This window comes from Rutilus rutilus (assembly GCF_951802725.1).
Source record: "Rutilus rutilus genome assembly, chromosome: 24".
Lineage (NCBI taxonomy): Eukaryota > Metazoa > Chordata > Actinopteri > Cypriniformes > Leuciscidae > Rutilus > Rutilus rutilus.
The window spans coordinates 27917800-27945275 of NC_140228.1; the positions used below are offsets into that span (position 1 = coordinate 27917800).

Sequence of the window (27476 nt, forward strand, 5' to 3'; positions counted from 1 at the left end):
TTCCGCGTATTTCACCTAAAATTCATGAGAAGTTAGTCAGATTCTGGGTCTAACTGAAAGGCTATGAAGTTACGTCTGTGTGATAATATGTTGTTGGTTCTGATTCTGAGTATTGTTCAGATGAATTGGGTTTACTCTCAGGATCACCAATGGCCTCTTCACACAGTGTGCAACTCAGACAGACTCACGGTGACCTACAGAAGCTGCGGTGAGATCAGTGTCACACACACTGTCAGTGAGAATTTTTTTACAGAAATTGATATTTTTATTCAGCATGGATGCATTAAATTTATCAAAAGTTACACTAAAGTAATGTTACAAATGATTTAAATTTCAAATAAATGCCCTGCTTTTGAACTATATTGGTCAAAATAACTCTGAAAAAAAGGTATCACGGTTTTCACAGAAATATTAACTGTTTTCGACACTGATAATAATCATAAATGTTTCTTGAGCAGTAAATCATCATATTAGAATGATTAGTGAAGGATCATGTGACACTGAAGACTGGAGTAATGATGCTGAAAATTCAGCTTTGATCACAGGAATAAATTACATTTTGCAGTATAATCACATAGAAAACAGCTAGTTTAAATTGTAATAACATTTCACATTTTTACTGTATTTAATGTATTTTTGATCAATGAAATGCAGCCTTGGTGCTAATAAATCTTACTGACCCCAAACTTTTGAATATGGTGTATACATTCATATGCACATTTCTGAATGTGTTGTTTGATTGAGAGATGTCAATCTTTTACATCAACTAACGATTTCTTATATTCAATTCAAACCGCTCAGTTTATCTTAAAATGTATTTCAAATTGTTTTTTTGTTTTTCTGATTTCATTGTCTCAGACCCTTTACAGGATGTAGGATTCACTTTCCTGCCTTGCCCTAACAGATTGACTGATCCTATAAAAATCAGATTGGCCCTTATTCTGAGTAAGATTTTCATCTTTATTAATATGATCATTTCAGATGAATGAAATCAACCCTTGAAGCAGTAACTGTGTGTTCTCTTACAGGGCAGTCCATCGATGAGCTTTATTCATCAGTTGAGCTGCTGCTAAAACACATCCATGTACTCGGTCGGGACGAACCCATCTGTCTTCCTCATTTCCCACGGTTCACTTTTTGTGGAAGCAGGAGAGGAGGTGAGCACAGGAAGGTTTTGGTTGTGTTTGGTTGGTACATTTTTATACAGTGAGGAAAATAAGTATTTGAACACCCTGCTATTTCGCAAGTTCTCCCACTTAGAAATCATGGAGGGGTCTGAAATTGTCATCGTAGGTGCATGTCCACTGTGAGAGACAATCTAAAAAAAAAAATCCAGAAATCACAATGTATGATTTTTTAACTATTTATTTGTATGATACAGCTGCAAATAAGTATTTGAACACCTGAGAAAATCAATGTTAATATTTGGTACAGTAGCCTTTGTTTGCAATTACAGAGGTCAAACGTTTCCTGTAGTTTTTCACCAGGTTTGCACACACTGCAGGAGGGATTTTGGCCCACTCCTCCACACAGATCTTCTCTAGATCAGTCAGGTTTCTGGGCTGTCGCTGAGAAACACGGAGTTTGAGCTCCCTCCAAAGATTCTCTATTGGGTTTAGGTCTGGAGACTGGCTAGGCCACGCCAGAACCTTGATATGCTTCTTACAGAGCCACTCCTTGGTTATCCTGGCTGTGTGCTTCGGGTCATTGTCATGTTGGAAGACCCAGCCTCGACCCATCTTCAATGCTCTAACTGAGGGAAGGAGGTTGTTCCCCAAAATCTCGCAATACATGGCCCCGGTCATCCTCTCCTTAATACAGTGCAGTCGCCCTGTCCCATGTGCAGAAAAACACCCCCAAAGCATGATGCTACCACCCCCATGCTTCACAGTAGGGATGGTGTTCTTGGGATGGTACTCATCATTCTTCTTCCTCCAAACACGTTTAGTGGAATTATGACCAAAAAGTTCTATTTTGGTCTCATCTGACCACATGACTTTCTCCCATGACTCCTCTGGATCATCCAAATGGTCATTGGCAAACTTAAGACAGGCTTTGACATGTGCTGGTTTAAGCAAGGGAACCTTCCGTGCCATGCATGATTTCAAACGTCTTAGTGTATTACCAACAGTAACCTTGGAAACGGTGGTCCCAGCTCTTTTCAGGTCATTGACCAGCTCCTCCCGTGTAGTTCTGGGCTGATTTCTCACCTTTCTTAGGATCATTGAGACCCCACGAGGTGAGATCTTGCATGGAGCCCCAGTCCGAGGGAGATTGACAGTCATGTTTAGCTTCTTCCATTTTCTAATGATTGCTCCAACAGTGGACCTTTTTTCACCAAGCTGCTTGGCAATTTCCCCGTAGCCCTTTCCAGCCTTGTGGAGGTGTACAATTTTGTCTCTAGTGTCTTTGGACAGCTCTTTGGTCTTGGCCATGTTAGTAGTTGGATTCTTACTGATTGTATGGGGTGGACAGGTGTCTTTATGCAGCTAACGACCTCAAACAGGTGCATCTAATTTAGGATAATAAATGGAGTGGAGGTGGACATTTTAAAGGCAGACTAACAGGTCTTTGAGGGTCAGAATTCTAGCTGATAGACAGGTGTTCAAATACTTATTTGCAGCTGTATCATACAAATAAATAGTTAAAAAATCATATATTGTGATTTCTGGATTATTTGTTTTAGATTATGTCTCTCACAGTGGACATGCACCTACGATGACAATTTCAGACCCCTCCATGATTTCCAAGTGGGAGAACTTGCAAAATAGCAGGGTGTTCAAATACTTATTTTCCTCACTGTATTAATGTCATGTGACTAGTGTGAAAGGTCACATGACCAGATCAGTTTATTTCCTGCTTGCACATCTAGAAGAAGATGTCTTCCTCAGACTACTAGAAAAAGTAGTATGTAAAACATCTTAAATAACAGATAGAACTATAATATTTTTTACATATATTCTTTAAAGGGTCTACTACTGATATATTTTGAGAATTATACTCCTGCATATATATTTTGCTCGTAAGATGTGTAAATGTGTTAACGGTCACAAATGTGGCCGGTAGTATAACACAGTGCTTCAATTGAAAACACAGGTTTTGCCTGTGAATCCTACACTGAACAAAATTATAAACACAACACTTTTGTTTTTGCCCCCATTTTTCATGAGCTGAACTCAAAGATCTAAGACTTTTTCTATGTACACAAAAGGCATATTTCTCTCAAATATTGTTCACAAATCTGTCTAAATCTGTGTTAGTGAGCACTTCTCCTTTGCCGAGATAATCCATCCACCTCAAAGCATATCAAGATGCTGATTAGACAGCATGATTATTGCACAGGTGTGCCTTAGGCTGGCCACAATAAAAGGCCACTCTAAAATGTGTAGTTTTATCACACAGCACAGTACCACAGATGTCTCAAGTTTTGAGGGAGCGTGCAATTGGCATGCTGACTGCAGGAATGTCCACCAGAGCTGTTGCCCGTGAATTAAATGTTAATTTCTCTATCATAAGCCGTCTCCAAAGGCGTTTCAGAGAATTTGGCAGTACATCCAACCGGCCTCACAACCGCAGACCACGTGTAACCACACCAGCCCAGGACCTCCACATCCAGCATCTTCACCAGCCACCCGGACAGCTGCTGCAACAATCAGTTTGCATAACCAAAGAATTTCTGCACAAACTGTCAGAAACCGTCTCAGGGAAGCTCATCTGCATGCTCGTCGTCCTCATCGGGGTCTCGACCTGACTGCAGTTCATCGTCCTAACCGACTTGAGTGGGCAAATGCTCACATTCGATGGCATCTGGCACTTTGGAGAGGTGTTCTTTTCACAGATGAATCCCGGTTTTCACTGTGCAGGGCAGATGGCAGACAGCGTGTATGGCGTTGTGTGGGTGAGCAGTTTGCTGATGTCAACGTTGTGGATCGAGTGGCCCATGGTGGCGGTAGGGTTATTGTATGGGCCGGCGTATGTTATGGACAATGAACACGGGTGCATTTTATTGATGGCATTTTGAATGCACAGAGATACTGTGACGAGATCCTGAGGCCCATTGTTGTGCCATTCATCCACGACCATCACCTCATGTTGCAGCATGATAATGAACGGCCCCATGTTGCAAGGATCTGTACACAATTCATGGAAGCTGAAAACATCCCAGTTCTTGCATGGCCTGCATACTCACCGGACATGTCACCCATTGAGCATGTTTGGGATGCTCTGGATCGGCGTATACGACAGCGTGTTCCAAGTCCTGCCAATGTCCAGCAACTTCGCACAGCCATTGAAGAGGAGTGTACCAACATTCCACAGGCCACAATCATCAACCTGAATAACTCTATGTGAAGGAGATGTGTTGCACTGCGTGAGGCAAATGGTGGTAAAGTGTTACCTTAATGTTCTCAAAAGGTTAGCACAAAAACGTTGTGTCGTGTCTTTACAAAGGTCACTGAGGCGGTCATTGCTCCCATGAGAGAGCGTGGTGTTCGCATCCTCAACTACTGTATTTTGATGACTGGCTGATACTAGCTCAGCCTCAGGAGCAGTTGTGCGAACACAGGGACATGATGCTCAGTCACTTCAGCCATTTGGGACTTTGGGTCAACTGGGAAAAGAGCAAACTCGCCCCCATGCAGAGGATCTCTTTTCTCGGTATGGAACTGGACTCAGTACACCAGACGGCACGCCTCACAGAAGAACGTGTCCAGTCAGTGCTGAACTGCTTGAATACACTCAAGAGCAGAACAGCGGCCCCACTAAAACTTTTTCAGATGCTCCTGGGGCATATGGCATCAGCATCCGCAGTAATGCCACTGGGACTGCTTCATAAGAGGACGCTTCAGCACTGGCTTCATGGCCGAATACCAAGATGGGCATGGCAGAGCAGCCCGTGGTCAGACCCTTCGTTTCTCCGGGCAGAAGTGCCCCTAGAACAAGTGTCCAGGCATGCTGTGGTCACCACGGATGCCACCACCAACAGTTGAGGGGCCACGTACAACAGGCTTGCAGTTGTGGGGAGTTGTTAGCTGTAATAATAATAATACGCCATCCGCTGAATCCACCATTTTGACTGACGAAGCAGTCAGTAGAGTTAGTGGATTAACGTTGGAGGATTTGAACTTGAAAGATGGAGTGTACTGACGTCTTTCCGCGGTTAACACAACATTCCTTCTTATGTTCATTCATGTTTATTTGATGCTATAAATTAACTAGAAGGAAGAGATGATCGGTTCACGAGCAGCTTTAACTGATGCTCTACAGCGATCTGTCAGACACATTAAAGAGCCACAAAACGGTATTTATTGTTAAAATTGGCTAAATTTCAAAGTTGAGACTTTGTTTCATATCAAATTTAACCTGGTCTGTCATGTCTGTCAACGCATTGTCAATGTCCTCTCTGCTCCGCAATGCATTTTTCACTGCGTGAGAACATGGTGTGGTGTGAGAGCGGCGTGGCTTATCGGACATAGCAACAGTAACTAAAGGGGGCGGGTCTTTGCGAACGGTCAATTGGAACTGGTTCTCAGAACTCATGCTCCTCTCGACAGCCCCTCTGTGGCCCATTCTTCTAAGAAAGGACCTCCTTTCTCAGGAACGGGGCACCATATGGAACCCGCGTCCAGACCTCTGGAAACTCCATGTCTGGTCCCTGGAAGGGAGGACCTCCGCGTGGAGGACTTAGGTGATTTACCACAAGTTGTCGTAGGCACAATCACTTCTGCGAAAGTGCCCTCTATGAGGCACGCTTACGCTGGGTGCTGGAAGATGGCAGCACTAGGTGGCGTTTTACTTGGGATCCCAATTTCGTCGGTACGTCGATGTACATCGGAAGTAACTGACTGAAAGGGAACATCTCGGTTACATATGTACGTACAGAGATGTACGTCCCATCGCCACCATTGCTGGACCACTGCTGACTCCGGGCTCCTGCTCGGCTCCTCAGCGAAAAATGTGCTTGTATTCGCTTCCTATTTATATCCGTGCTGCGGGGTGGAGCACGAGATGCAAATCATGCACGCCATGGTGCATTGGCTCCTTCTGTTAACACTCGTAGATGATAGGGCTCCCTGGCACAATCTCAATTTCTTTGGTGCGTTGACGTACGTCTTCGTTCCCTCCTTCAGGGAACAAGGGTTACATACATAACAGAGATGTTCTCTCATTTAGTTTTGGCATGAGTACTCCCTGTTTTAGTCAGTTCTTTGTCCTGTCTCGTCTGTAAAGCAGATGTGTTCCCTGTGTTTATACCCCATCTCCTGTGGATTATTGAATTAAAGACTATTTCTTTGTCCTCTTCATGAGCTACTTTATCCAGCTACTCATGACAATGTCCTCATTTGTCTCATTTGACATTTTTCAACAACAACAAAAAAATATTTTGTGTTCCACACAAGAAAGAAAGTCATACAGGTTTGGAACGACATGAAGGTAGATGACAGTATTCTCAATTTTGGCTGAACTATCCCTTTAATTATACCTTGGGGAGTGTTGGTCCTCAGAATTGAGCTTAATCTGTTAGAAACTTTATTTGTAAAGCTTTGGGTGAATCTCACATTAAATTAAATGTGACAACCTCCTTTTTGGTGATGCCCTCATTTGTAAAAATATTATAAATATGTAGTATATAAAGTTTTTTTGTTGTAAAAATGCAGAAAGTTTTCTGTAGGGTTTGGATAAGTATATGGAAAGTAAACGTGTGTTTGTGAATAATAAAATAAAAGTAGTAACCTTTCCACAGATGGACAAGCAGTTATTAAAACAGAATCCATTCTTTTTCAGTTCATATTATTAACTTCATAAATTTGCAAATATGAGGTGGTGGTGTTCAATCTGAAAATTTGCAATATAAATAATTCCATTCATCAAAAAAAGCTTTAATGCTAAATGTTTATTGTTATTTTGCTTTAGTACAGCTTATAGTCAATGGCAAAACACAACACACGTTGAAGAGCGCTACAGATTTCAATGGATGTCACTATTTATTACAGTTCTCACACTTGCTGATTTAAAAGTTTAGTTCACCAAAATCCTCTATGACTAAGTGTATGGACCAAAAACCCTGTTTTTTTACACACACACACACACACACAAAAAAAAAAAAAAAGAAAAGAAACATGAGTTGAAATAATTTGAGTGACCTATCCCTTTAAATTGTATGAAATGTAACATTTGATCATTTGATTCTCTTTCAAATCAAAATTGGTGAAGCAAAGCAAAGCAGCTGGAAACTCTGCAATTGTGTTTTCTCTTCTTTTCTTCTTCCTTCTCTTGTTCACTCTTCAGCTTTCAATATTTCGATTTCGAGCTGATTGGTGACCTGTCTCAGTAAAGGGCAGTCTAGACACGCCATCAGCACCTTCTTTCCAGGAGTTTGAGGGACCATCGACACTTTATAACTCACTGAGCCACCAGGTAATATCTGGCTGCAAGTGGAAGACATAAGAGACAAAACATTTAGAGAATTCAGCCAAAGGTGTATTTAGTTTTGTACTGCCCATTTCTGACCGCAACATAAACAGGATCTTTCACACAAAAATATAATTATAAATAAAACAAGATATGGAAAATGTATATAGACATCTACAAAAATAAATAAATTTGTCTTTGTATATGTCTGGGCATGTTTATGGGTGTGTGGTGGAATAGTTGACAAGACAGTTATTAATTAATTTGCATTTGCTTTATTTCAACAGCCAGGTGATATAAATATGTAGTTTACCTGTAAGTTTTAATTTTGATTGGTATCAGACCAGGTCCATCAAGGCGGAGCTGAACATTTTCTAGGATGAAATTATAGGGATTCTGGAAATCCACACTGGTCATGAGATCTTTGCCAACTTGGGCGGTTCCAGTCATCTGTGGATGAATTATATTGTAGAGCACCAACAAATGTTTAGTGCTTTTACATAGCTCTTTGTACAAGTACACAGGTAAGTTTGGAAAATCTTATCTAAAATAAGAACATAAAAATATGTGACCAGGATTACATAAAATCTGCCAAATCTGCAAAAAGTGTCAAAATCAGTTCAACTTTTGAAAAAACACGTCTCGAGACCTTGTGTTTTTTTCCTCATTCCACTCCCCGCGTCTCGCGTTTTTGCTTTAGATTTGCTTTAGTTTTGTGTGAACGAGCCCTTATTGTGTTTTTTATCAGTACAAAAGCCAAATGGGCCATTTATAATCAGTGATTCTGTCCACGTTGGATGTGGGTGCAGATTTGTGGATGTGGACAAATCCATGACAGTAAACTCATGCCACATCCTATTTCTAATGTGCTCTATGCGCTTGAGCTCTTTCTGACATGAAGGACAAATTAACTTACTATGAATTCACTTACAATAACTTACTTCGCTTTGATGTGTCCAAGTCAAAGGTTTGATGATAGTCATGTTATTTTTTTCTATTAAGGTTCATTTTTGTTTGCTTTTTTCTACCATTTTTTGTCCTTTTCAATGAAAGTCAGCCGATCAAAAAATAAATATAGGTTTGGGACAACACTGAGGGTATGTAAATTATGACAGAAGGCTTATTTTTGGGTTATCCAATTAAGAAAAATGTACACATATACATTATTTCTAAATAAATCAATATCAAATTTGAATCTGAATTTTAATAAAATTAGAAATCTGTATCAATACCAAGCCCTACACACGAGTTCCCTTAAGAATGGTTATTGAGGGTATTTACCGTTATTGGGAGTTTAGGAGGCTGGAGAGTGACTACTTTCATCGTGGAGAGGGACATGTCGGTTTCCTCAATATGCCCGTAGACCACAAAGAGCAGGTTGCTCTTTTCCACCAGGTACGGTGTATACTCCTTAGCATTGATATCTACCGTCAGGGACTCAGCTGTAAAGATATTATGATCACACTGTAGCCTAATCCATTAACAGTGAGATCGAGTATGTGCAGTTTTACTGAAACAGTTGTGACTCACTCTTCGAGGCTTCCACAGTTGCAGCTTTATTTTCAAGCTTGAAGGTCGTGCTGACGACGCCCGTGTAAAACGCCACACAGCCAGTGATGGTAGCATTGATAGTGCGGGTCTGGCTGGTCTGGTTGTTAATGTTCAGCGTCAGCTTGAAGTCATCGCCCATTTTGACGGTGTCGGCCTGGAGCTCGATGGTCACTCCTGTTTCTGGCTGTGGCAAGTGATCTCTGGTAACCATGCCGGAACGCTCTGCATTCTGCCAGGTCTCTCTCTCCTTGACGGTTTCTAGAGTCAGAAGGGTTGAAGGTAAATTGTTGGGATTTTCCACTGCTTCCCACAACATCAGTCAAATCACTATTGTTTGGTGCACATGTACATATGGTGTTTGGCATCCTTATGGAAGTCTATTGAATAATTAAATAACTGAAGGTCTCTGCTGAGTCTCATAAGTGAATCTAGAGAGCTTTTGAGTTATGCCAGCATGCCAGCAGCCATATCACCCTGTAGCCCAAGACTGGTTGCCCACTGAAGCTAAGCAGGGCTGAGCCTGGTTAGTACCTGGATGGGAGACCTCCTGGGAAAACTAGGTTGCTGCTGGAAGAGGTGTTAGCGAGGCCAGTAGGGGGTGCTCACCCTGTGGTCTGTGTGGGTCCTAATGCCCCAGTATAGTGACGGGGACACTATACTGCCAAAAGAGCACCGTCCTTCGGATGAGACGTAAAACCGAGGTCCTGACTCTCTGTGGTCATTAAAAATCCCAGGATGTCCTTCGAAAAAGAGTAGGGGCGTAACCCCGGCATCCTGGCCAAAATCTGCCCCATGGCCTCCTAATCATCCCCATACACTGATTGGCTTCATCACTGTCTCCTCTCCACCAGTAAGCTGGTGTGTGGTGGGCGTTCTGGCGCAATATGGCTGCCGTCGCATCATCCAAGTGGATGCTGCACATTGGTGGTGGTTGAGGAGATTCCCCCCTTCCATATGTAAAGCGCTTTGAGGTCTCAGAAAAAGCGCTATATAAATGTAACGAATTATTATTATTATTATTGAAACCAGCTGTGTTGTTAAACTGTCAATCCAAGAATCCAGAAGGCAACACAATTTATTTGGACTACCCTTGAACATCAAATGACCCAGGATAGATAAACGTTCAAGGCTTTTGAGATGTTTTAGACCAAATGAGGTTGCGAGCAAAAGGTCAGTAAACACACCAAATTTGTAAACCAAGGCCCTTGAATTGAATTCTGCGTGTCAACCTTAGCAAGGTAAAAGGTTCTTTCTAATCAATTCATAGTAACTAAATCCACGTTTTCACCTCAGGAACGTTCCCCAGGAACTAGGGACTTTGGGGTGGTACTCGGTGTGTTTCCACCCTAGGAACCAGGGGTCTAAATGAAGTTCTGGGTAAAACTCCACGCAGCATTTTATTTCAACCACCATTTTTTTTTTATCTTTTGCGGTACGTGCAATAAGAGTTGTTTGCTATTCGAATCAACAATGGAGTTAAAAAAATACGACAGATGGACCGACGATGAGGTTCAGGCTTTATTAAGCTTATATGCAGAGGACGAAATTCAGCAGGAACTGGAAAGTTGCGCGCAGTCCTACGTCACCAGACTAATTTGCCTAATCTTCACGGTAGTTTAGACCACGATGGAAACGCAGACAGCAACAGGTCTGGGGGGAAAAAAGTTCCTGGGAAATGGTCAACTATATCTTCTATAAGGCCTGTGTTCAAATTTAGTTTCCAACACTTAAAGGATAAAATTTCTCAGGAAACCACTGTAAGCTACCGTGACATCCCGAAGTTCACATGCAGAGTGTCAGAGACAGAGTCGCATTGCTACATTGATTGCAGCTTTCCTGATCTAATGTCACATCGCTTTTTGATTCTGTTGACTGATGTGAAATGAAACTTACTTTCTGGATATTTATAGGTAGAAGTGATGTCCTCATAGTCGCTACTGTCAGGCTTTTTTGTCACAACGAGCTTTCCAACATATGCAGTGTCCACATGGAGAATCTTCATTTTTCCCTCCTTATCAGACCGATGGTATATCACATCACTGTTCAGCTGAAGACAGGAGAAAGTAATTTTTTTATGTCCATTTGTTTGTATAGTAGCTAAGATTTTAATGTCTTGTAAATTAAATCTAAAGGTATAAACATCAACGAGAAATGACATTAGGAATGTGCCCGAAGCTGAATACTATGGGCCCTATTTTAACGATCTAAGCGCATGGTCTAAAGCGCATGGCGCAAGTTCACTTAGCGCATGTCCGAATCCACTTTTGCTAGTTTAACGACGGGAAAAATGGTCGGTGGACATGGTCTAAAAGGGTTGTCCCTATTCTCATAATGAGTAATGGGTGTGTTTTGGGATTTACGTGCATTAAACCAGTCAGAGTCTCATCTCCCATTCCCTTTGAATCCCTCGTCTCCAGAGCGCAAACGGAACTGCTCGTGCGCGAGGTAAAAGTGTGCAAGCAGATCATCTACGGGACAAGCCGGATTCCATCATATCTTTTTGTACACAATAATAATATTTTGCATTGTAATCCTTTTATTTTAAATATTTGGCATGTTTGTGTGCTGCTGTGCGTCCCTTTGTGTGTAATAAGCAGAGTGTACGCACGTTGTGGACCCGCCTATCGGCGCACATTGCTAACGCACTTCCTAAATAAAAAAAAGATTGGACTTTCGAACACAGGTTTCAGTTGGTCAATGGCACAGTCTATTTCTGTTGCCTCAAAATAGCAACCCGCCAACAATGCGCCAGAACACACCTCGTTTTCAGACCAACACGCCCATGGGCGCACAAATGGGCGCAAATGCATTTGCTATTTAAACAACGTGGTGCAGGACGTGAAAATGATGACTGCGTCGGACTGAAACTAGCAAAAAACACTTGCGTCACGCATGCTGCTGCATTGCACCGGGTGTAAGATAGGGCCCTATGTTCGGAAAGGAAATGACGTGTTCTAAAATATGAAATGGTAAGAAAAATTATATTTCAACGGTTTAGTGTTCTCTCTGAATTCTATATTTGGGTATTTGAATTGTATATAACTTTGGGGTATTTAGGAGTGTGTGCTTACAAGAATATGCAAGGTATCGATATTGCTTTTGAATACACATGCTTTTTACTTCTGCTTTCTAATTTGTGATCATGCGCACTCTGTATAGGGAGCGGCGGTACTGACCACACATTTTACAAGATAAGATCTCTTCTTACAATTCTCTTCTCTTCATCTCTTACAATCTTCACATGAAAAGTGAAATCTGTGAAATGTACTGTAACCGACTACCGCAGTAAGCCTAACCATGTCCCTTTAAGGGCTCCATAGAATGTTATTCATTTTCCATGCCTTTCCAAATTCGGATTTAGGCCTCAGGCACATCCCTAATTGACATGTTTTTACCTCTGCAAAGACAAACTTTGCATTGAACGGATAGCTGAGCTCTCCCTCTTTGATGGCATTGACAGACGTCGGGCCACATCGATAAAGACCTGAATGAGAGAAGAAAAATAATTCATATATAACTTAAGGTATATTTATGATGTGCCAGAAGTCATGGCAAGGATCATACCATCACTGGTCTCCTGAGGGGTGGCGTCGATCACCTGCCAGCCTGAGAATTTTTCTGGCAGATCAGGCCTCTTCGTGTACACCTCATTCCAGCAGTGGTAGTTCCTTTAAGAAAAAACTAAACTGTATTTATAATCAACCTGTCAGTTATATAACATTGCCTTTATAGTACATTAACTTGTTGAGGCAAAAACAAGTAACTAACAAAATAGCATCAGGCATAAGAGACATCAGGATTCAAATTGTCCTTAAAAGATATTTATTCTTGCAAGAATGTTCCCAGTCCATCCACAGTCCAGCTGCAGGTGGAGTGAGACTCAGAGCAGAGGTTGACCAGCTGCTTTATAGTGTTCTATTCAAAAGCTATCTCCTACAGCCCCCACTAAACAAAATAACAAAAGGGACCCCCCCCCTTGAACCCTTCACAGCACAAGGAACAAAAGGGACCCCCCTTGACCCCTCCCCAGCACGGGAATCTCCTTACCTCTGAAATCTCACACACACACACCCTGCAGCTGTATCAATATCATAAAAGAAACTCAAAATACAGCCAAAGAACGCATGGCATTCGTTTGTTAAATCGTTGAAAATAAAATACAAAGAAAAGATGAATTTTTCCACAACATTTCCTCCTCTTTATCATTCTCTGATAAACAACATAGAAAAATTCACTCTTGTTTTCTAATCAAACCCATTATACTATTAAATCTTTAAGAATAGAATTAATTCAAGTCTTAATTCAAGAACAGTTATACCCTTCATGTATATCAATACTAAGCCCTAATTTGATTCAATCAAATAAAATCGCAAAACTTTTCTTCAACCATTAATTGGTCAACATTTTCTCCAGATATGTTGATCATCTCGTTGCCTCATGGACGTTCCATCTTCACCAATATGATACTTTGTGTGCTGTTGAAATGGTCTTTTTCCAACGTTGGCAGGAGAGGTATGTTCTAGCGCATATCCTTGAGTCATTTACTGTCTACTGTCACCTGCGAATGGAGGCCTTAAGTGATTTTGTTAGTGACCGCTTGTCTTGTCGTCCCTTTGGTGTGACCTGTGGATTCAACAGCCTGAAACACTATTGTCACCAGATAATTTTTGCTCATTGAATAGCACTCAGGGTCCTTGTTCCCCTGAAAAAAACATTCAACCCATGTTGTTCATGTTAACAAAACAATACAGAATCAGTTCTGTTTGGTTCAATCCATCCTGACATCCTGCAAAATGAAAATTTTAAGTTAGGCATTACACAGGGTGAGGCACTGTTTCTTCACTTTGCTCATGCCATGCGCAAAAGTCTGCATCTTCTGTAAAGAAAAACAAATGTTGAGGTTATTGTCACATAGTTTTCTTTTGTCTGCTGTGCTGCCACTTCTGCTCCGGCGTTTCCTGTCAAAACAATTCTTGTTATTAGCACACTTAAAATACAAACAATACACACAATTAAACCCAATGTCCTCCCAACATTTATCTTCCCACCTGTGCGATGGCTTTCAGCAAATGTGAACCCCTTAGTAAACCAGATCTAGCTGGTTAATACAAATAAAGTTCTTCAAATAAACCCCTCCTGGACTTTTACTGTCCTCATATACCGATGAGGTCAAAGCTAGATAACCTCTCAGCCTGCTGTGAAGACAATGGGTTTAGCCCTCCCCCCCTGGATTTACTGTTTTTCCCACCTGTGAGGCCGAAATGTCTTTGTTTGTGGCCTGAATACAAATTATCCATACTAAAAGTTCAAGGACTCATCTGACCACTTGTTTTACTGTGCGTTCTCTTGTTCCCGCCATGAGCATATTCATCCTCCTCTTGATGCCCAACACCCATCTCGTGCATAAATCTAACATAATAAAATTCTCTTACTTTTATCAGACGCTTTTATCCAAAGCGACTTACATTTCAAGGTACACATTTACATTCTTATCAATTCTTGCTTTCCCTCGGAAATTGAACCCATGACTTTGGCGTTACAAGCGCTAACGCTCTACTGTTTGAGCTATAGAAAACTGCAATATTTGTTAATATTTATTTGGTGACATTTGTTTGGATAAAGTTTGCTAACCCAAACGTTGTCCTTAAGCCAAATTTCTTTTAGACATCTTTCTCTGCCTCTGAAATAAAAATATTACTTAAAACCACAATTTCATCTTCTTATCAAATTGTTTTTTAAGGCAATGGCCCCTAAACCCTATTGTTTGGTCTCTTAATCAGCTGTCATCTACGAACATTCTCCAGGTCATCAATTGGTCAGGTCAGGTCGTGTACACTTTGTCAACGTCAGTACACTTCGTCAACGTCAGTCGAATAACAATCTTCCCCTTTTTACAATACATAACTGTTAAGGGCTCTCTGGATAATCTGATATTTACTTAGCCTACTGTACGTGTTTGTTGCTGTCAAATTTATAACTTTTTCTCAACACATGACTGACGGCTATCTACGACTTCACAATTCTAATTTATCAATACTTAAACCTGTCCAGAAAGTAATTCAAATCTACTGCACATCATGAATGACCAAAATAATAATTAATAGACAGAGCTCGATGATCAATCAACTTAAAGCTCATCCTGTTCTGTGTTGCCTTCTCATCAGATTGACTCACAATCCTCAGCTTTGTGAAATTTCAATTTCAAAATTTCAAATTTGTCATTCGCCTTAACCCATCTATAATGCTAAAACACTTTTTCCAGAGGTTAATGACAAATTTATACACACTATTCAGACAGAACAGTTGTCCTAAACTAACACATACTGTACAAAACATGAATTCACACTCACACTCTTCCCTGACTATGAACCGCTCATATTTCTTATTAATATCTTTTATCTAAAAGGATTCAAATTTTAAATGACATTTTAACCTTACATTTTCCTGTATCTTTTATCTAATGTTTTTATGGCCTCTTAACCAGTTTCAAAGCATGTCTGTTCATTATCCATCTGATTTTAGAAAAGTCAGCTGGATTGTTTTGGTTCATTATCTTATTTTGCTCCAGCTTTCTTTGGCTGACTGATAACAGAAGAACAGACAGAGTACCATCCCAAGCAGTCTCTTTCTCTCTCACTATAAGCAAATAATCTTTTCAACAGCCTCCTAGGACTGTAACTAAAATAATCATAGTCATATTCAATCGTTCTATGATCTTTTCTAAGGTTATCTTTAGTTTAAATACTCAATTTACCTAACCTTTGTTTTCCAGAAAATTCTCTTGAGTCATCTTTAGCCACCACCATGTCTTATAGTGGTCCTTTGTCATGTCTAAATGATCTACAGGAGTCAGAACTGACACATTAGTTCAGCATCAACACAAATCTCTGTGTTTTCCTTGCTCATCAGGCAACTAACATTACAACTTTTTTTTTTTTTTTTTTTTTTTTTTTAAACTGTCTCCACAACAGATAACCACTAGTTCAATGGTCTCTGCTGGCTCCTGAATGCCCATTCAGATCAGCTCTTAACCTATAATTGTCTTTTCTTCGGGGTGTTGTCCCCTGGCATAGTTGCAGACACTTGTCAGAAAAACAAGCCATTCAATCAACGCGGTTTCTGGTGAGTGGTATATAGAGGAACTCACATTTTCTGGGTCAGACGGCCGTAACTTCTTACAGCTCATCTCGCCTCTCAATGGTTTGCTGATGCTGCTGGCCTCACAGTCACCGCTCAACTCTAATACCTTTCTCACATAAAAACACCTCCATCAGGAAATGCCCAGTGTTTTTGCGTGACCCTTCTGTCTTAGGTTGTCCTTTTGGCCTAAAAGATCGTACCCGTCGTTGAAGTAATCACTCGTACACACTGGTAACCGCTTTTTCCCATCACAGAATCTGTGACCGTTTTCTTCAACATAATCTGTTGTTTTCTGGAGCTTAGGAAAAGGCGCATTCAAGAGTCATCAGAGCCATTCTGACCTAATAGTGTTCACAGGGAGACAGGTTAATAACAACAGTATTTAATCACTTAAATTCATTAATCATCTTAAAGGTAGCAACCTGCTTAGATTATAGTCAGTGAATTTAGATCACAATCGTACATTCAGTGTACTGTTACTTCTGTAGCCGGAGCCATCAGCCCTGTTTTATGGTGGAGGCTAAAATCAGACAAAGAAGCGGTCCTAAAATAAACTAGTCAAAAATGTCACTTCTATCATTTAAGGTCTGCATTATTATTTTAAAGACTTCTTTAAAATCATTCAGTTTTACTTTTAAAACATTTACAAATTGTCCTCTAAATTTGTCAAATCTGAACTGCCTGTAGCATGATTTGTTTTAGCTCTTCCGCATCTATGAATCTGTTCAACTGAAACACTGTGCTTTACACAGCCTCAGACAACAGGTTTCAGCTGACATTGAATGAGAGAGAGAGTCTTGAGGCATCAGGACTGGTACACTGCATTCTCATAAACCTTTAACTTCAGACTTTATCTGCCATCTTTTCTTTAACTGTAGCCCATCTTAAGGCATCTTTTCCATAAATTACATGTATTGTAATTTAGACATTACAAATATCCACTCCGAATGAGTCTCTGTTGCACTGAAACTGTGGCAGTTTCAGTTACAGCACATGCCAGATTCAGATAAGCAAACCTGTTTTGGCCAAATCACAATCTTATCTTTTAAAATCAACATTAACAAGCCTTTGTTTAATCAAATGCCTTTTACACATTTTACATTTAGCAACTGTTAATCCTGTAACACTGCTTCTGTTTATTTTATCTTAAAGAAATAATACGAATTATTCTAGTTCTTAATAACAATTTCATTTCAATTTTACTTCAATGTTTTCTCTAGGAGTTTATCAATCTGCTTCTATGATTCACTTTTGAGGCTGCTCCCTGCTTGTGATACATTTTTTGATTATCATTATAAATCATTCATTAGATTTGTCTCTCCATATCATCTAAAACCTTATCAAAGCATTTCATTCAAAACACAATCATCCTTTTAGTGACCGGTACTTTTAAAATATTTTGCAACTCATTTAGCTCATCTGTAATTTTACGTCCACCGGTACTTTTTATAGTTCTTTTCCTTTCAAAAGGAATTCCTTACACTTAATATCTTTCAATCTTCTTAACAACTTTCAAAAGTTTATCTATCAACTTTCTTTTCTCCCTCATCTACTTTTACAGTCATACAGTGCGCATACAGTCACTGAATGACCCAGCTGACTGCAATAAAACACTCTCTGTTATTCTGCCTTTTATCTTTCTAACAGCTTCACCCTATTTTGCACTTCTGAAACATTGTGTTGTATTCAGGAAATGCAAACAGAGCCACTGATAAGTTCTCTGCATTCTCCCCCACTGTCCCAGCTGCAAATTCAATTACAATAGCCGAATCACAATCTTCATCATATTAACACTGATCTACTTTCTAACTCATATTAACACAGACTTTTCTTTAAATTTGTGTCATTTTGGCACTTTCTTTCTTTGGAGCCAGTTAAGTTATTGTTTATCTTTCTAATTACAATCAAAACTTTTACTAAACATCATCTGCAAATCTCTTCAGAGCGTGAGCAGAACTGCTTACAGCATTTGCTCTCTTTTATCTCACTATTTATCAGGACTGTTCAGTTACTCTTCATACAGTATTAAAACTTCAACGTGTCATTAATTTCATCAACACTGGTTTTTAAAAGCTTATTCTTCTATCAAATGGTTAGTTTGCAGATTCAACTTAAATCACAAAATTGTATTATAATTATTCAGTCCCACTTATCTCTACTGTTTCACAGAAACCACAAGATTCTCTAAATCTTGTTCTCGGTCTCTAAATTACACACAGCTATCCTAGATGCTTGCACCTTCAACTCTTGTTACAAAAATATGGCAATCTATTCTTCAATACTCTGTTCTCTTTTCATAACATTAATACAATAAAGCACATTCACATCACTATTATTGGCAGAACATTAATTTTCATAAGCGACACGGAAAATCTAAATATTCTAAATGGGTTTCACAAAGTTTCTGATTAACTTTAGTCACACGTTTCTGGGGAAATTATCTCCAACCCATAATTTCCTTTATAAAACAATATATTTCCTTAAATGGCTTAATATCAACAAAATATCCAATCTCTGGACATTTTCTAATTTGATATTATCATCAACAACACATACAAAACAAGTATACATTTAACATTCAGAAGCTGGTTTGAACAAGCAAGCGCTGTTGCTGTACTCCCAGCATAGCTGGACCCTTTAGGTTCAAAAGACAATCGTTTTACTTAATGAAACATTCCTTATCCTTATATCATGCCAATCCCTGTTAATCATACTCAACGCCCCATTTCCATCTAAAACTCACCTTTCGTACCATTTCAACTTAATTTGACTTAATCAGGCGTTCATAAATAGTTCCATGAACTCTATCGTTCCCTACATGTCAGTTCCTTCTGCATGTGCTCAATCCAACAATTCACTGTTTCCATCAGGAAAAAAAAACATCCTATCTTCCCCTACATGTCAGTTCCTTCTGCATCGACTCTGTTCTCTTTTATCTGCTTCTTTCCCATCCAACAATTCACTGTCCGTTCACAGTTTTACACTCATGAACAAACTTCAACAACCCTTTCTGACTAGTAACGGATAAGTTAGCATTTCAGAAAACCCTGTAGACTACTTTGTACAATCTCATATGCTCATCATTCACAACACTGCTCAAATTATCAGTCATTGCTTTGCTCAAAGTTTCATCAGCCACACATAAAGATCCTTTACACACGTTTAACACACACACAACAACCATTCTGTTTTCCCTCGTTCTTTTCTATTGATTCTTTTACAACATTGAGTCTTATCTTACTCAAGGTTCCCGCCTCGGGGAAATACATTTACATTTACCACCATCATTAGGCCTATTTCTCTTTTAACAGAAAATTGGTGTATAAAAATGATCTACTTTACTGTTAGATGACCCCATTTTTGGCTGAGTTCCTCTTTTCTGGATTTCACAATTCGACACGTGTCTTACAGAATCTGTCAAACGTCTTCGACAGACCCGATCTTTTACTCCGAGATCGGACGGACCTCTGCTTGTTTACGTTCCACTCAAAGTTTTCTCACGTGCGCTTATTCGCTCGCTCAATTCTTTTTACTTGATTAATTCAACCTGGTCTTGTAATTACGTTCCACTCAAAGTTCCCCCACGTGCGCTTATTCGCTTGACTCAATTCAATGTGGTAAAACTTCGAGTAGAGCACAATCACCCAGAAACTTCTTTTTTACTTGATTAATTCAACCTGGTCTTGTAATTACGTTCCACTCAAAGTTCCCCCACGTGCGCTTATTCGCTTGACTCAATTCAATGTGGTAAAACTTCGAGTAGAGCACAATCACCCAGAAACTTCTTAATCCTGTAACTTTCTCTAAGGTTTACATAAATTTCGAGTAGAACGTAATCATCTCAGCAGCTGTGATTTCTCTGAATCACCAGTGGATCCCCTGTCCACTAACGAGCTAAGTGAGGCAGAAACTGGTCTGCTTTGTCAGATCGATTTCTCCCCATAAAATTTGTGATTAACTCACCTTTCGCTCGTACCAAAAAGCAAAACTCAGCCAATATGGTTCACGTTCACTCACAATTATCAAAATAATTTAACTGTCTCTTACCCGAGATGCTTTTACTGCCTCCGAGTTCTTTCTGAATCCAGTGGGTTCCTCCTGGCCCTGATAGCAGTTTTGGCTCTTCTCTCTCAATTCGGCGAGGTAAGACTAAAGCCTTTTGTGCTTTAGGGTGATCAGTCCGTCAATACGCTTTCTCAGGGCCAGAAGAAACCTCATGGTTCGCACTTCTGACACCAACTTGTTGAGGCAAAAACAAGTAACTAACAAAATAGCATCAGGCATAAGAGACATCAGGATTCAAATTGTCCTTAAAAGATATTTATTCTTGCAAGAATGTTCCCAGTCCATCCACAGTCCAGCTGCAGGTGGAGTGAGACTCAGAGCAGAGGTTGACCAGCTGCTTTATAGTGTTCTATTCAAAAGCTATCTCCTACAGCCCCCACTAAACAAAATAACAAAAGGGACCCCCCCCCTTGAACCCTTCACAGCACAAGGAACAAAAGGGACCCCCCTTGACCCCTCCCCAGCACGGGAATCTCCTTACCTCTGAAATCTCACACACACACACCCTGCAGCTGTATCAATATCATAAAAGAAACTCAAAATACAGCCAAAGAACGCATGGCATTCGTTTGTTAAATCGTTGAAAATAAAATACAAAGAAAAGATGAATTTTTCCACAACAAACTCAATACGGAAAAATCATGCAATGTCTGAGATAAAACTGCTAATTAAATTAACCAAGGCACCCATTTTTTGCAGTATAGGAGTTAGGACCACTTGAATGTAACACTATTTTTGTATCTCACCAAACTGAATCTTTAGTTCGGCTTCGGTCCACTTTCCCGTCTTCGTCCAGCACAATGTCTGTCTTCAGGTTTCCCGTGTTGTCGTGAGCAGAGCAGAAGTTGGAGATGACCCGTGCAGGGATCCCGAGACAGCGCATAACTGGGTGGAAGGTTGAACAGATATTGGAAAATATGAGGTAAAATCAAGCGGCAACCTTCGGTCTCTCTCTTAAATCCAACACGAAAGTGACTTAAACAGCAATTCATCGACTGGCCGGTAGAGACAGGCTCCAAAAGAGAGTCAACCCCATATAACGCCCATGTTAATATGCCCAACTTTACAGCAGGAAAAAATGTGTATACAGCCTGGTGCAAAAAGTGGTTTTGATCTATATAGCTAATTTTGCCCTTCATGACAACTGTGAGGGGGGTGAATATTTTTATAACTCATCCGTTTAAATTATATTAAGTGTTAAAGTTCTGAATAAATAAGGGTGTGGCCACTTGAGTGACAGGTGGATTGCCGCTGCTGTCACTACTAGCCGTTTGTTAGCGTCACGTCATGTCACCTCAGCTAATCCACGTCTTTGCCAATTTCTGGTTATCAGGGAGTGACGCGCTGCCAAGATGGCGACGGCCGGTTCCGTCCAATGTGAGTTTCAAAAATGCTCTTCAGAAACCTATGAGTGACGTCACGGACACTACGTCCATATTTTTTTTACAGTCTATGAGTAAAATGTGTTGTTAAATGTCACAAGTCTACAAGTACTTCATTCTGAAAATGTTTTAAACTATCATGAAGAAAACGTTCTCAAACGGACCCCAAATAATGCGCAGTGGCCATACTCACGAGTGTTCAGCACGCCAGCAAACACCCAGCACTGAGCGAAGCACACAGGCTCACCACCATCTTTGGCATATTTTAGCAGGATTTCAGGACTTCCGGTCCAGGCAGTCGGTGCTGTGCCTTCGGAGTAATCGCCATCCCAGTTGCCAACCAGGACGCCATCATCGTCCTGGGCGTTCATCTGAAAATATATACCACAAAAATGCTTAAATAAACAACATGTATTATATTTATGTGTATTCATATAAAATGGAATTGCCCATACTTTGATTACTATTATCAAATCATACCAGAGCTGATGCTTGCCGAACAATTTCAGTGGCACTTCCACGGAAAACTAGTGGTACTTTCCCAGAATCCAGAACCAAAAGACAGGCATCCAGAACCCCCTGTTCAAACTACAGGAAAAATACATAGTAAGTTAATTCATGGATGTCAAATCCTGCTCCTGGAGGGCCAGAGTTTATCCAAAGCCGTTTTAAGGCAAGCCTTCAAGGTCAGCAAAAAATAGTGTAATGCTGTGGAGGAGACCAGAAAATGTTTTTTTTATTGGGTGTCAATGAAGGAGAGGCTTGACATTTAATGTGAATATTTTGTCAGCTTATCATTTAATGAATGGACAGCCCATCATCAGCTAATCTTCAATATGTTTGCTATTAAACATTTGAATTGGATTGATCTATTTTTAGAGTTTACACCGAATAAATGCTGTTTCATAAGAGAAGTCACGGACAATTCCACTGTAGGTCGGATTCAGTTTACTTCTCATTCATTTCAATGGTATCCGCAAATAGTGATTGACTAATGCACAACTCTGAGCGAAATTCAATGACGCCAAGGCTGTAATCTGATTGGTTATCAAGGCACATGTGATCCAAATTAGCCGTCACGCTTTGTCCAATAGTAGAGCCACGGACCCTCGTATCTCCCAATAATTAGACCATGGCTGAATCCAAATTGCCCCCTAAACCCTTAATCACAATTCGCTACGTCAGACCACTAATACAGTTCACTTGAAGGAGTGAATGAAAACGAGTGAGTGAACTCGGACAGCAATTGATTGTACATCGGCGATTTTGGATTCAGCCCATCTTTGGTTTAGCTTCAACACTAATCAAACACACCTGGATTAGCTAATCAAGTTTTGGGGCTGTTGATGGACTCGATCTAGTCCATCTATGGCTCCATCCGAAAACTTAGGCAGCTGACTTGTTGTCTCGCTGCCTTATAAGCAATGACTCTGCAGGCAGCGTTTGCACACGAAGGCACCTCACAAAACTGATTTCAGACAGACTCCTGAGGCAGCGTAACAGTTTAATGATCTACAGCAAAATAGAGTGACCTTTGGTGAGAACTAAACAAATATTTAATCAGTACAGTTGTAATTTCTGACTGGAAATGACATCAGAAGTGGAAAACGCTGGTCAAAAACGTACATTTTGAAAACGTAAGTTAGGACCAAATAGGACCAGCATCCCCAAACTTTCAGACGCCATCTGTATTTTTTAGCTCAGCTGTCACAAAATGGAATGCACAGGATTGTGGGATATCAAAGGTAGCGAAGGATACATCAATGCTTCCTTCAAAAATCTATCAGATGAAGGCATCTCAGGAGAGAAGAAGTGAAGCTACCATTGGATTCCGACGTACCTTGATGCCTTCCTTGTTTTTAAGTATTCAGTGTTTACATATTCATACAACAAAATATTTCTGGGTCCATGAAAGATTTGTGAATAAGATTAAAAATGCTGGCACTGACTGGCAACTTGAACACAATACTCTGGCAGGGAAAGAGTTTAGTGATGGCATATGGACATGAACTCAGTAGGAGAAATTTTGTTTATTTCTGGGGGGAAAAACTCTGGATTACTACCAACCTGTCCAAAGTTCCATGAACGGGAGGTAATGTTGTTGAATTCTCCATTGTATATGATCCCCACATCATTCATCACATACTCCTGTCTGTCTTCATCTTTGTCCATGTACACGTGATCCGCTGGGAAGAAAAACATACAATATACATGATGCGTCATAAGAATTTGTTTATGAACTTTGTTTATGTCAGTGCTCAAAATATCAAAGTTTGTTCCCAGTTTATTAAACAGATGGTTCCGGTCTTTGTGCCTCATTTATAAAACAGGCATGCGCTAAAATCCACGCTAACATCCATATTTACAAAAACAGTTTTTTACGTGGAGAAGTGCTTAGTGCCATGTCAGGGTCTGAGCAGACATACGCTCTTTTCTCTTTGCCAGAGAGTATTTGGAAATCAAGTAAAGTAAGTTCTCAAGTAAAGGATTTGGACGTTGACTGGTGCTATTTATATATGTAAATGACATTAATTAGGTGCAGTTTACAAGGCGGAGATCTGAAACCATTCAGCTGCGCACAATTTCACCATCATAAATTTCACTTCTGGAAGCGAGGCGTACACACGTTTTTTATGCGCACGTTCCTTCTCTGAATCACACGTATGCACATTTCAGAAATGACCGGAATATCAAATGTAGGACGGTTTTCTATGCAACATTTTATAAAAGGGGCCTATTGGTTGAGCCACGTTCGAAGCCGTTATAAATTACTCCACAAACATAGACCTATGAACTCATTACATCAATATTTAAATTATATTTTTATGGACTGTCCATTTTATAAAAGCAATCAGCCCTGTGAAGCCATGGTTTATACAGTAGTGCATTTAGAACAGCTAAGGTTTTTTTCTAAATTCACTGTAAACCATGGCTTCACAGGGCTTATTGCTTTAAGCGTAACTGTTTTACTCACCAGGGTCCCAAGGATTGAACAGCATATAGACATCGGTTTCAGTGTTCCTCTCAGTGCGCTGTTTTCCCAAATCACTCACTACTACAACAAAGATTCGAAACCGGCCAATGATGCAGCTGGCGTCTGGTGTTACGCCAACGGTCACATAATTTCCTTGTGTTTCCACCACACGACTCTTCCAGCGCACTTCAGGTTGATCTTTTCCAATGGGCAAAATGATGTAGGTGCCCCTGTTTTCATCAGGTGAACTGCCTGTGAAATGAGAACAGCAGATATGACCTGTGTTAGACTATGGTGATATTTCATGTACTAATGTAATGTACTGCTTCTTCATTACAGATGTACTTTATCATGCATTGAGATGCATTACTGGATGCAGAATCTCACCAATCAGGAACTCCAACTCCACATTGTCCTGCTGTTTATTGAAGTCCCGGTTAAATTTGATGATGATGGTGAACTCTTTATTCCTGCGCACGATGAGGTTGGAGCTCACGTACTTGTGAGTGTTGTGGTCTTTTTTGTTCTCCGTCGCACGCATGTCAACGCTCAATACTGAGATACTTGCAGCTTGTGTTTCTAGAAGAAGAAAAAAAAAAGACTTGCTGACAGACTGTGGTAAATTATTTTGGTTAGGGCATGTTTAAATGCAAACACAGGTAAGACTTTACCTTCATCCGGGGGTCCCCTTGGCCTCAAAACATCAAAAGCCACAAACTCAGATGGATTATACTCATCTAAATTTGATTTGGCAAAGGGAATACGGCCGCTTACCGAGGGCAAAGCGAGGTTGGGTTGTAATAACATGATGTATACAAGATGCCTTGATGCTTGTCTGGAGGACAGATCATTTTAATGTTAGAAATCTACTGACATTATAGACTGCCCATTTGGTAAACATATTAGATATATCAGGTGAGGCATGGCAAGAGAAAGCACAACTAAAACACAACCAAACTTTTGTATTAATGCTAAAGAGTTATTAAAAGCGTAGAACTCACGTTGTGTGTAGAAGAGTAGATGTTCTGCTGAGGTGAGGAGGCTCCAGGCTGATGTGCTCATGAAGAGCCTCATGCTGATTAATAAAGGCTCAGGACTTCCTCTTCCACTGGAGAAAAACACATCCATGGAACCAGAGCGTCCGAAGTCGAGATGATCCCAAGATCAGGTCAGTCCGACATACAACTCTGTGACCTTGCTTCTGATTCTTGATGACAGCAGCATATTCCAGACTGTAAATAACTTATAGATGAGATTATAACATTAATGTATTATAGCAATTCCTACAATATTTAATTATGAGAAGTAAAGTTATGAAGTAAGCCCTAAACGTATTTAAGGTCTTTTGTAGATATCACTAAAGCGTTAATGATAAAATGTACGTACAGTACGTTGAAATGAGGTGTTTGAATTGAGAATAAAGAAAATAATCTTAATGTGATTTGCAGAAATCATTAACAATCATCAAGAGTTCACAGAAATCATTGACTTCTCTCAATTAGTCAAATGATAGTGACATTTCACAGCAAAAATGCACTGAGATTGTAATCATTAGAGTGTAAATACAAATTAATACATATGACCCTTGTATTTTTAAACCAAATAATGCTTCACAAATACAGCAATTCCTTCATCAGACAACAAGTGTTGCTCAAGAATTATGAGCTTTATCACACCAGTCTAAAAGCTTGCAAGATCTTAAAGTCCCCCTGTATTCAATAATTGTATCCCCTAAAACTCATCTTTGATCACCAAAATGACATATGTGACCCTGGACCAAAAAAACAGTCACAAGTCGCATGGGTATATTTGTGGCAATAGCCGACAATACATTGTATGTTTCACACTTTGGCTGATGAAGCAGACAGACGAAGCTTGATTCCAAAAATATAACAAAGCTTTAATGTACACAGGCAGGTGAACAGGACGCAACAGCGTGTTATACATAGACACAAACAATAACTGACAAGGGACTGAATGGGGAGAATATATACACAGGGTAAACAAGGGCACTAACTAGACACAGGTGGATGAAGGTTAACTAATAAGGGAGTAAGGCCCAATCCCAATTCTATTTTATACCCCTTCGCCTACCCCTTACCGTTGCCCCTTGAAACAGAGTGGCAAGACGTAGGGGTGAAAATATTCCCCTAAGAAATGGGACACCACTACTACACCGTTACACATTATACGTCGTCGCTAGCGCCTACGTCACAGGAGATGCGGCAATGTTTATCACAAACTTCCAAGATGCCGTCGTCAGCTGTAGTCATCTCAATTGCGTGGGTTACAGCTATTTTTTTGCATTTTTCTTCTGAAGTTCGCAGAAAACAATGGAGATGACGATATCTTCGACGCCTAAGTATTTTTGGACTTCAGGAAACGTTGCTTGTTGTCAGCGCGAAAACGAATGAGCCTCCAGGTTTCCTCAGGTGTCCCTGTTTGATAAAGAACATACAAGACTGGTTGATCATGTTGCAAAAAGCACGAAACTGTGTTAGCACTGTTCGTTTATATCGTGTTCACATATAACCACAAGAAAACAATGCGTTCATAGCAGACGTACGGTAAAAGATAAGCCAATTCCCTGCCGCAATTACATTCACCAGTTGTCAGACATGAAAATATGTTGCGGGACGTTAACGAACTTCAATGATTTTTTTGCAGATGTTTCTTTGAAGAACATGACCGTAAATATGAACACAAGATTTGAATGTGACATAAAGAAAATGATTATTGGCAGCCATGTTGCCTCTGTAGCCGGTGTATGCAGGTACATTTCTCATACCCCTTCGTTTGAAGTGTGGTCCCGAAAAATATTCGTTTCAAGGGCTATCTGGTCCTTTCCCCTACACCTACCCCTACCCCTACCCCTACCCCTACCCCTCCAACCAAAAGAGAATCGAGTGAATCCCTCTCCACGGGAACGCACAAAACAGAGGGGTAGGGGAAAG

At 40.2% G+C, this 27476-nt stretch overlaps 2 protein-coding genes across 2 annotated transcripts; one reads left to right on the forward strand and one right to left on the reverse strand.

Moving 5' to 3' along the window:
• Positions 1-41: 41 nt before the first annotated feature.
• On the forward strand, positions 42-7419 carry LOC311283918 (lymphocyte antigen 86-like). Its single transcript, XM_084398689.1, has 4 exons — positions 42-208; positions 859-945; positions 1029-1157; positions 7288-7419. Exons 1-4 carry the CDS (start codon positions 64-66, stop codon positions 7311-7313), a joined length of 387 nt encoding a protein of 128 aa, XP_084254815.1. The 5' UTR covers positions 42-63; the 3' UTR covers positions 7314-7419.
• On the reverse strand, positions 6880-25572 carry LOC311283916 (coagulation factor XIII A chain-like). The gene is made up of 15 exons (XM_084398687.1): positions 25524-25572; positions 25194-25357; positions 24910-25101; positions 24523-24774; positions 23616-23734; positions 22029-22136; positions 21742-21919; positions 20913-21051; positions 12526-12629; positions 12357-12445; positions 10855-11008; positions 8941-9219; positions 8692-8852; positions 7724-7860; positions 6880-7427 (listed from the first exon to the last, which is right to left on the reverse strand). The coding sequence occupies exons 2-15, from the start codon at positions 25327-25329 to the stop codon at positions 7277-7279; spliced, it is 2199 nt and encodes a 732-aa protein (XP_084254813.1). The 5' UTR covers positions 25330-25357; positions 25524-25572; the 3' UTR covers positions 6880-7276.
• Between the last annotated feature and the right edge of the window lie 1904 nt (positions 25573-27476).